At 46.8% G+C, this 10,049-nt stretch overlaps 1 protein-coding gene across 5 annotated transcripts in view; it reads right to left on the reverse strand.

Annotated features, from left to right (window-relative positions):
• Positions 1-6,538, reverse strand: part of KCNC1 (potassium voltage-gated channel subfamily C member 1) — a 132,293-nt gene extending 125,755 nt beyond the window's left edge. For all 5 annotated transcript variants that reach the window (XM_052811572.1, XM_052811574.1, XM_052811573.1 and 2 more), the window contains exon 1: positions 5,590-6,538. In XM_052811572.1, coding sequence (XP_052667532.1) covers positions 5,590-6,159 — 570 coding nt within the window. In that variant the 5' untranslated portion in view covers positions 6,160-6,538. The remainder of the gene's footprint in view (positions 1-5,589) is intronic.
• Positions 6,539-10,049: the final 3,511 nt, after the last annotated feature.

Raw genomic sequence — 10,049 nt, forward strand, 5'->3', positions numbered from 1 at the left:
TTTAGAATAATAGAAATAAAATTGGAAATAGGCAAATGGATTAAAAAAAAACCTTCCTTGAATTAAAACTGCTAAGTCTGTACTAGCCAGCCATAGATTTGTCAGGTAGATAACATCATCCCTCTCATCTCCTTGTGAGGTTGTGACTTCAAAGAGATTGTAAGATGTTCTGGGCAGACATCGTATCTTCCTATGTGTTTCTGAACAACTCAAACCAAGGGAGTCATGATTCTGCATGGCTGCTATGATTTTATTTTGGTGATGGTGGTTTTAAAATTTATTACTTCTGAAGTCAGAGGGACAATTCCCAGGAGTTATTTGTGAGTGTGCCTGCTCCCACCTTGGCTAATTTCATAGGGACTGAATGTGGGACTTGGTGTGAGCGGTGAACACTTTCTAACTGGCATTGCAAAGGCTTCTTTGGACAGGATGCAGAGAAGACTATACCATGCTTACTAATGGGTTATATAAGGATTGGCAGTAACATGTCCCTTGGTGGGCAAAAATAGGAATAAAATGGGATTTTAGGAACTATATTAATAATGAATGATAGAATGGTAGTTAATAGATGTCTATCTGTAATTCCATTATACTACAAGTGCAGGGGAAACTTCATTTAATGGGGAAAGAGTCTCATTTTTCCAGAGCTGTAATGCAGCGTGCAGTTAAAATTAGGCTGTCTCGTTAATTGTCAAAGTATATGGTGAGAATTACTGCAGCCAGCTTCAGTGCAGGATTAGATATGCCTCTGCAGGGGAGACCTTGCAGAAAGGCCCAAGGCAGGAGAGCAGCTCCATCAGGGCCCCTTTGATGAAAGCTCTCCCCTGGGAGAGGGGTGCCTGTGGGTGGGGGAAAGCGTGTGGGGTGGCTCTCCTCCTTTCTCTCCCTATCTGCTCGTGCTCGGCGGGAGCCTCTGGAGCACTGTCTGTGGAGCACTCCTATGCAAAGTGTGTCCCACATCAGATGGCTGCAGAATAAGCTCCCCTTGTGAAGGGTGATGAGTATCTTTTCCCACTCCCTGATACTTTCCCCAATTCCTGAGCTTAGCTGTACTGGGCCAGGGTAAAGGATGAGCAGAAATTACCCCAGCCTCTAAGCCTCAAGACAGTATGGTTATTCAGGAACTAGGATGCCGTAAGCCTTCTTGTACCTAAGGGATGTAGTTTACATAGAGAAAAATCAGTTTAAATGAACACAGCAAGGCTGAAATGCTCTGGAATGTGCAAAAGAAAGCTGGAAAAAATCCCCAGGGAATACCTTTTTCCTCATCTCTTCCCCACTATCCTTTTTCCTGTCTCCTCAGTGTCCAGTGTCAGAAACTTGTCCTTCAAAAATCACCCACTGAGGAAAGCAGATCCTTCTGCAGGATGTGAAGGGACAACATGAGGAATGGGTGAGTGAGAGTTTGCCATAAGCCTTTCCTCTTCCAGATCAGAGCTGTATAGCATATGCCAGGATGGCAAGTCAAGCTGTTGAGGACTTTCCATAGGACCCCAACTAGCTTTTATTTAAAAACAGTAAAAATGTTTATTTGAGAGGACTACAAAAGCTTCCCTGAGGGTTCATTAATGAAGCTTAACCATTCAATTTGAATGGGAGCACTAGTGCAGAATCTCAGCTGAAAGCTCCTGGTTCCCAAGCACTGACTAACCTAGCGCCTGTGAATTAACACAAATACAAGCTTATCCTGCTGCGGGGGGAGGAGAAGGAATGGGGCAAAGATGTTCGATACCTGCAGGCCAAACTCCCCAGAAAGTCAGTGGGAGCTTCGCTAGTGTAAGAACAGCATGACCAGACGTAAATATAAAGGAGAGAGGATGCTAAGAAAATATTTTTCACACATTTGTGTACTGAGGGGCCTGTGGAGTCTAATGAGTGCAGAAGACAGGAACTCTATTACAATGTAACTCTCGGATATGCTGCTTTAGTGTATCTGTGTAGCTTTCTGTGTGACTTTGAGTCTATTTCCCCCTTTGCATCTACTTATGAAAAATAAATTTACAAAGTTGCCTGACCACGCGAAAAAGACAGTTCTAATAAGGTTCAAAGAAACGCCTCACTGATTTAGGTGCACAATATCCATTGACATGCAGTGATATTTAGCTGCCTGATCAAATACTTTTGAAAATCCACCTGGATGCCTGCCTGTCTGCATATGCGTGCAGTATCTCTCTAAGTCTGATCTTTTCCATCACCTTATTTGTTACTCTGTTCAGACTCCAGGTACCAGACTTTGCTTCTGTTATCCAAATGTGGATTCTTTAAATTATGGAGAAGTACAACACCTGTTTATCTTATTAAGGTAGGTGTCTAAGGCAATCTGTGATTTGAAACAAGCTACCTTTTCTTATTACGGATTTAGAAGATGATGCAATTTTTTAAAGTATTTAATCTTTTTGGAAAGAATTACCTTATTTAAGAAATTAGTGTTTAGAAAACTAGAATTTAAACTCAGCCACTATCATTTTAACAAGAAACTGTTGACTATGTTTCACCTAAAGACAAATGGCTGGTGACTGGGAGCTTATGCTTTATCAAAGTAAGTTTAGAAATAGGCAAAATTTGCAGAGTTAGCTGATTTTGCCTGACACATACAAATGCTCTTGAGTCTCCCCTGGCCATCTACAATGAGAATAGATGTAATTTAGTATGAGTTAAGTCCTGGTGAAGCAAAACAGTCAAATATACTTGTATTTGTAAGCAGTGCCTACCAAAATGCTCCAAGAATGGCTAGATCTGAGTAAATGCTGAGCTTTCCATAGACAGTTCCTCAACATTCATTTAGTGTACCAGATTTAGTCCAGAGAAATCTTGCTTTATTCAGATATGCAGGTTTTCATTTAATCTTAACATTCATATACTGTATTCCTTTTACTTGCCCAAGTGTAAAAGTATAATGGTTATGTAAACCAATGCTTATATTAAGATGTTATTTTGACATACATTTTGGTGCCATACATAAACACCAAATGTGTATAATAACCACCATTAGTACAAGTCTCAGATCCAATAGGATGACACATTTTTGTGATGTATTTTTTTGACAAGATGGCAATGCGAATTTAAATTTTTGCATGACTGAAATACAGTTTGTAATTGAAAGTAGCGTACACAATTAAAAGTGAGGTAACAGTGGATTTGTTGCCTGACTTTACTAATGCTTGCTGTAATATACCGTTCACTTGTTAATGATGCTATCAATTATTTTACTGTAAATTAGCTATTGTGAGTTTAAGGTCTTTTTGCAATGTCTGTGTTAGGTTACAGGGGCATAAATCAAACTCCCATCTCTTTTTACATCCATAACCATAACATATGGCTTTTATTAGAAAATGTTAAGTGTCTTATAATGTCTTCTTAATGGACAGTGTGTGCATGTGTTGATGATGAAAGCCATCTTCCTTCATGCAAAATATTAATGCTTATGGCCTACATTTCCATAGATACAAGTTAAAGAATCATATTTAACCCATGAAATATTCAGTATACACTTCAACTTTGCCCAGAATTCATATTTCTCTAGTTTAACAATCCTTTAAGGAAAGAACAAGTTAGAGGTAAATCAGGGGTTGAATTCTACCAGGTATGCACATGTAATTGTGAACAACAGTATAACATCTATTGCAAAACCCAACAACAAACCCAAATCACTTTATAAAATGCCTTTTCCTAAATGAAAATACCCATGGCGAATTAGAAAATGGAATTTATATCCTCCTAGAAGTCCAGCTAGTACATCACAAAGACTCTTAATATTGGTTATAGATTTTGTCCTCTGACCTGAAATATCATAATGCTTCCAAGCAAAAAGGTGCTTTAGCCTCTGTTTGTATCCTTTTCATTGGGACAGCATTATCCATTTGGCTTTTGGACCATTCCACAAAATCTTGGACAAGCACACTGCTTTGACTTGAAATGTGTTTTACCAACAGATTCCTGGGTACCAGAGATCTGCCATTCAAATCAACACCTGCTAACATTGGGCTTGATTAAAGGAAGCTAACTAAGCCTTTTGAAGGATACCCTCCAGCCTTCCCTCTCTGTTTCCATGTTCCCTTGGCAGAAATCAGGGATTTGAAAGCTGCAATTCAACAGCATTATCCTTTCATCTCGTGGTAAATATTTTATTATTCCTTTATCCTCCATGCTGTTTAAAGGAATTCATTTAAAATATTAACTTCTTTGTTCAGGGAGGAAATCTCCAAAGGGTGTGCAAACAAGAATCTTTAGAAATGCACCAAGATATAACTCCAGGCTGTGCTCCAGCTTTCCCCATTTATTCAGTCTGCAGAGCTGGTGGCTCACTGCTGGAGATCTCTGCTCAGACTGAGTCCCCAGCAGCTGCTGTTCCACCACCCATTCATATAGGACCAGCTCCCGTGTCCCTGCTCCCTGCATTTCTACTTCTCTTTCCTCCATCTGTCCAATTTGCTCCCTAATCTGATCTCACTTCTTTGATCCACCTCAGGAACACTGATCATCCTGCCACACCAAAGCACCACTCATCCCTACCGAGGGCTGGCAGCAATTATGCTGTAACAAAGGTATGTTTAAGAGAGGAGTAAAACCTATCCAAACCAATTTCTTTGAGAAGGCGTTACCCTTCATCTATTTTGCTGCTTATCAATATGGGTATCTTGGGGGTTAATCCTGCTGCTGCTCCTGAAGTAAATGTTTTCTTTGCTTTTGACTTCAGGAGCAGAATCAGGCCCTAATTAATGTAATTATCCTCCTCTGTGATAGCATGAAAGGTACCTACTTAGAGGAGTCGGGTGACTGTTTAAGATCATCTTTATCCACAGCTATGCTGTGAACTGCACCAGTGTGCATTCCCTTTCCAAAACAACTGCAGGCACCAGGAGGGGAGGAGTTGTCCTTCAGTAGCCAGGGAAGAAACCTGTCAAACACAGTGTCCCTTCTACATGAATGAACCCTCTCCTCTGATTAATACTTTGCATTTCCCACAAGTGAAAAGACAGAGTGAGGAGGTAAGTGAGGAACTGAATTACCCATTCTCAGAGAAGCATGATCATAAATATTTGAACATGGTACGTATGAGAAAAGAGAAAGGAACAGACTCCTTTCCCAGTCCAAGCTGAGAAACTCTCCAAATGCCCTAGTCTCCCAGGGACTGCCTGCTCCCATGACCCCTTCTCCATCTCATAAAGGGGAGAGAGCCGTTAGCTCGTAAGACGGCTGGACAAGGCATCTCTCTTTACTGAGGGATGACTGACTAAAAATCTGTGCATGGAGGAAAATTACCTGGTATAATGGAGATCTGCCTGGCCCGTGAAGGGGACCCTGCCCCAGGCTGTGTGGGTTTTTAGGAGGCTGTTAGAAAATAAGGGTCTCTGGAAGCCCACATACGAGTACGTGAGCTCATGCCTTGGTGTCCACTCGTGCCCCATGCGTGAGGCCTGCTTGAGAGCGTGAGTTATGTCCCCATAGCCCATGCATGGTTTTTGTATGGCTACACACATGGATGGCTGCTCTGTGCTGACGGTGGAAATAACCCTGATGATGCTGGGAGGAAGTGGGGCTGAAGGGAGGTTGGAGTGTTTTGATGAGGGTGCTGATTGCATAGCTTACCCTTGCATATCTGGAGGAGTAGGGATCCTCAAAGAGTGCCCAGATGCGGGGCTGCCACCGTCTCCAGAAGCCCCCAGACCTGCCATCTGGGGAGTCACTAAGTGCTAGGCGTTTTGTCATCTCCAGCTCCTCTTCGCCATCACCAGAGTCGCCGGTGCCATCTATGTCTCCGTCCTCGGCACTGCTATCCAGGGGTGCCCCACCAAAGCTGTCCAGAGCCTCTTCGGCGTCACGGTGCTGCCGGTAGGTCATCCAACAGCAGGGCTCCACATCGGTCTCATCGATGCCCCAGAAGGCCAGCTCCTCCTCATACAGGGGCCCGCACACATCCGCGGGGCAGTGCAGCTTGCCAGTGCGGTAGTAATTCAGGATGTGGGCAAAGACCCCCGGGTGCCGGTCAAAGAAAAACTCATCCGTCCGGGGGTCATAGTCGAAGTGGCTGTGGGCATCGGGTTCGGCAATCCAGGCCAGCCGAGTGCCGGGCAGGGTGCGCAGGGTGCTGCGGTAAGTCTGGTGCCTAGTCCCTCCCACGTTGATCACAATGCGGTCGCTCTCGTCGCCCTGGCCCATCTCGTCTCTTATTAGGCATGTCGCAGACTCATCCGAGCAAGCACGGCAGGCAGCAAGCCCGTAAGGGGACGGCTGCTCGGCGGCAGTCGGTGCCTAACCCGAGCCCCGATCCAGGCCCGCGGGGGCGAAGGGCCCCGGCCGGCTCGGCTCGGCTCTGCTCCGCGGGGACCGCTCCGAGGGGAAGCCGGGGCCGCTGGCTCCTGGCGCTGCACCGCCTTCGTCTGAAGTCAGACGCTCGGGGGCCCTGGGAGCTGCAGCCGCGGCGGAGGGGCAGGGGGGACCATGCTCCGGGAGCGCGGGCGCTGCGGTGCCGGGGCGCAGGGACGTGCCGGAGGGGGAGGGCCCTTCCCTGGTTGGACGTGGCCAAAAGCACACACCAAAAAAAAAAAAAAAAAAGAAAAAAAAAGAAAAATCGCGGCACCGGCGCTGCCCACAGGTGCTCCGGGCGCGGGGCTGCGGGGCGCCGGGCAGGAGGCGGGGGTGGGCGCCGGTGCCGGCTGCAGCCCCCGCGGGCGTGCAGCGGGGCTGTGCCCGCGCCCCTCCCGGCGGTGCGGGGCGGGGGGCGTCCGCAGGTGCTGAACGGACAGCGCCGCGCGTCGCCCTCCCGCCGCGCCGCCTGCGGCCGGGCCGGGTCGGGTCGGGTCGAGCGCGCTGCCGGTGCGGGCGGCGAGGACCCGCGGCGCCGCCGCTGCTCCTGCCGCCGCTGCCGGGCGGCTCGGTGCAGCCCGCCCGCTCGCCGGACAGCGCCGCGCAGGCGCGCTGCTCCCGCCCCGCCGCCGCTCTCCGGGTCCTAGCGCCGGCCGTGCCCCGGGGGCGCCCTCCCCGGCTCCCGCCGCAGCCCCCACCCCCGCGGTCCCTCGGCCGCCCCGTCGCGTGTTTCCTTGCCGGTGCCGAGGCAGGGCTCCCTGCTCCGGTGCCCCCGGCTGGGGCAAGAGCGCCCTCCCCCTCCGCTCGCGTCCCGAGAAACCGGGCTCTTTCAGCGGTGCGGTAGTCGCGCTGAGGATCCCCTTCGGGAAGCGCTGGGTTTTCCGGTGCTGCCCCGCGCTCGGCTCTGAGTGACCCTCTCTAGCGCTGCCGAATTCAGTCACGGCTGGTCTCGTCCTTCGTGGACCGGGCTCGCTGAAGGGCAAGATTCAAGATCTCCCCGGGCGTACGTTTCTTACGTCATGAGCAGGGATGCCCGGGGTTTGCATTTCTAACCGCATCACACCTTTACATGGTCCCACACACCTGCTCCATTTCTCTATCTTGTCTTCTGGTTTTCCTACTGCTCACTTGTCTCTTCCCTAACACCTGGGTTGGTAGTAGGCTGCGATTTGAGTTCATGTTGTTTATTCTTTTTTATTCTCATTAATTCACAAAGAATGCCAAGAGAAGCTTCACATCTACAAAAAGACCAGTTCCTGCCCTGCAAGGAGCTTGAAGAACAGCGGGGAGATGGTTGTGTGGAAGGGAGGTAACAGAGGTATGTGGACACGTTCTGTATTTGGTTTTATTTGCTGCCAGCGTCTCAGGAGGAGTGGGCTTACGAGAGAGCCTGGAAAGCTGAGCCCTTGTGGATGAATCACGGGAGGTCGTGTCACGATGAGTGGATGAGATGGAGAAACACAAGATTCAAGGGTGTATGGTTGAAGAATGCTGCTGGAGTGCAGAAGTTGTAGGGACAACCTAGTGTTCAACGGAAGAAGGTAGACTGGGGGAACGCAGTTAAGTTGAGCCTTGAAGGAGGACAGAGATTTGGATCTGCTGGAACAGCAGGTGAATAACAAGTGGAGGGCTGCCAAGGAGCAAGTGGTGTGGTCAGGTTTGTGAGAGGAGGTGTTTGGCCATCCACAGCTTCCTTGGCTTGCAGAGGAGCACTGCGTGTTTGGGATGCAGAGGAGAGAACTTTGCAGTGGTTGTGGTAGGATATACCAGAGAGGCCTAAATAGCAGATTTGTCTGTGTAAATGATAACAGATTAGTCTTGAAGCTGGTGGGGTAGAAGGAAGGCCCAGGAGCTGGGTGCTATTTGTGTGTGACTTGTGGGAAAAGGGAGGGAAGATAGTGGAAATGGGGAGTACGTTACTGCTGTCAGCAGTAACAAGAGAAAAGGGAAAGTGAGGCTAAACCAAGACAACACTGCTCTTCAGCTAGCATAAACTAATGACAAAATCTCCAGGAGGAGATGCCAGACAGCCACTTGAGCATTGGGATTGAATAGAGGCAGAAAGGTTGATGACAGAGGGAGAAATCTGAGAGTCACAAACACAGAAATGCTATCTAAAATCCTTGAGAATTGCCAGACAGAGGGCACAAAGGGAGAAGAGGGCAGGTCTGTGAACCCAAGCCTAGCATTAAGAAAGGAAAAGAGGATGATGACTCATTGGCAGAAGTAATACAAGCGACAATTATTTTGTAATCATAGTAAGTCACTACTTTTGATAATAATAGATCTGGGGATCAATGAGAAGGTAGAATAGGTTCTGAGAGTTACAAGGCTGAGGAAGGCAGGGAACCCACGGAAGAGGTTTAAGGACCTGTGAATCCTAGGCCAGTGGGTCCTTCTGGTCACATCCACAACTGCAGAGGCACTTTCCTAGCTCACTAGCTCCTGCCTTCCATGTTACCTTACCCCACATCAGTGATTCCTCTTTAGGAATTTTAGTGTTGAGATCTAAGGTGACTGTGGGGACAAAAGGGATATCTTGCAGCTTCAGTCACTTCAGTTTCCCTTCTTGTCTGGGCATCTGCAGGAGGGTGGTACAGGACCTTAGAAGTCATCTGAAAGTGTATGTTAAAAACTAGAAAGCTTGTTTAAAGACAGTTTTCGTGGACTCCGGTGGGGAGGCCACGCTTAAGTGACCTGCGAGGTTTCTTTGAAGATACTAAAGCTGTAATTGATAAAGGAGCGTTGGTAGACACGGAAGAGTTGGATATTTCAAAAGATGCATGAGAGGGCCTCAAATCAGAGATTGATGGGCAAGCAGGAGCTGTGAGATCTGGATCAAGATAGCTCCTGAAATGGGAAGCTTTCTTAGAAATAAAATTGGAATGTGAAGTTTAGACGTTATTTTGATGTGGAAAATGAAAGATAACATCACGTTTGAAGCTTATATTGAAGTTTGAGAGGGAAGGTATTAGAAAATAATATCTTTATTAAACAAGTATTGGGGCACAAAATAACTGCATATTAAGATACAAAGACTTTGCTTTGCACTGTAGATTATAGCACGATTTGCATTTAATTAGTGATAGTTGATACCACCAGATAGGTGGTTGCTGATTTACTAAAAATGAGTGTTTTAAGTCAGTCCAGCAGGTGCTGTGTATCAGCAAAGTTTTGCTTTAAGCCTGCCACATAATGATATAAAATTCTGATTTAATTTTAAAAAATAATTTTCCATAATTGGAACTGTTTGGACTGTGATAGACAAAACAAACCAAATCATTTTGAAAGACCTAATTTGCGGACAAAAAATTTCCACAGAAGTTTGATTAATCCCAAACTGTATAGTGGCACTTCTGCCCCCTTAGTCCCACTGAAAAATGGCAATATTAAAACTATTTTTTATTCTGGTTTATATTTGACATATTTAAAGCTCTTTAAATATTTGACTCTTGGCTGCAGAATAGCTGCTTATGCAGCCTTGATATCTCAAACTAGAAGCCTCCATCTTCAGGTGCTGGGATGCTGAAGGATCTCCCCTCACTCTGTAAAGACTTCCAAGGCTATAATGAGATTCTCTAATCCCCTGTGTACGTGAGATGAACGTATGAATGAATTTGCACAGTCGGACATACCCACATTCAGTCTTTCTGGTTTCAGAATAGCTGTGTGTCTCCTCTGTGCCTTTAGACTTGCCTTAGAGCCAATACAGTAATTTGCAGAAGCAGGAGCATGCATTTGGT

The sequence above is a fragment of the Harpia harpyja genome, chromosome 16 (assembly GCF_026419915.1).
Source record: "Harpia harpyja isolate bHarHar1 chromosome 16, bHarHar1 primary haplotype, whole genome shotgun sequence".
Lineage (NCBI taxonomy): Eukaryota > Metazoa > Chordata > Aves > Accipitriformes > Accipitridae > Harpia > Harpia harpyja.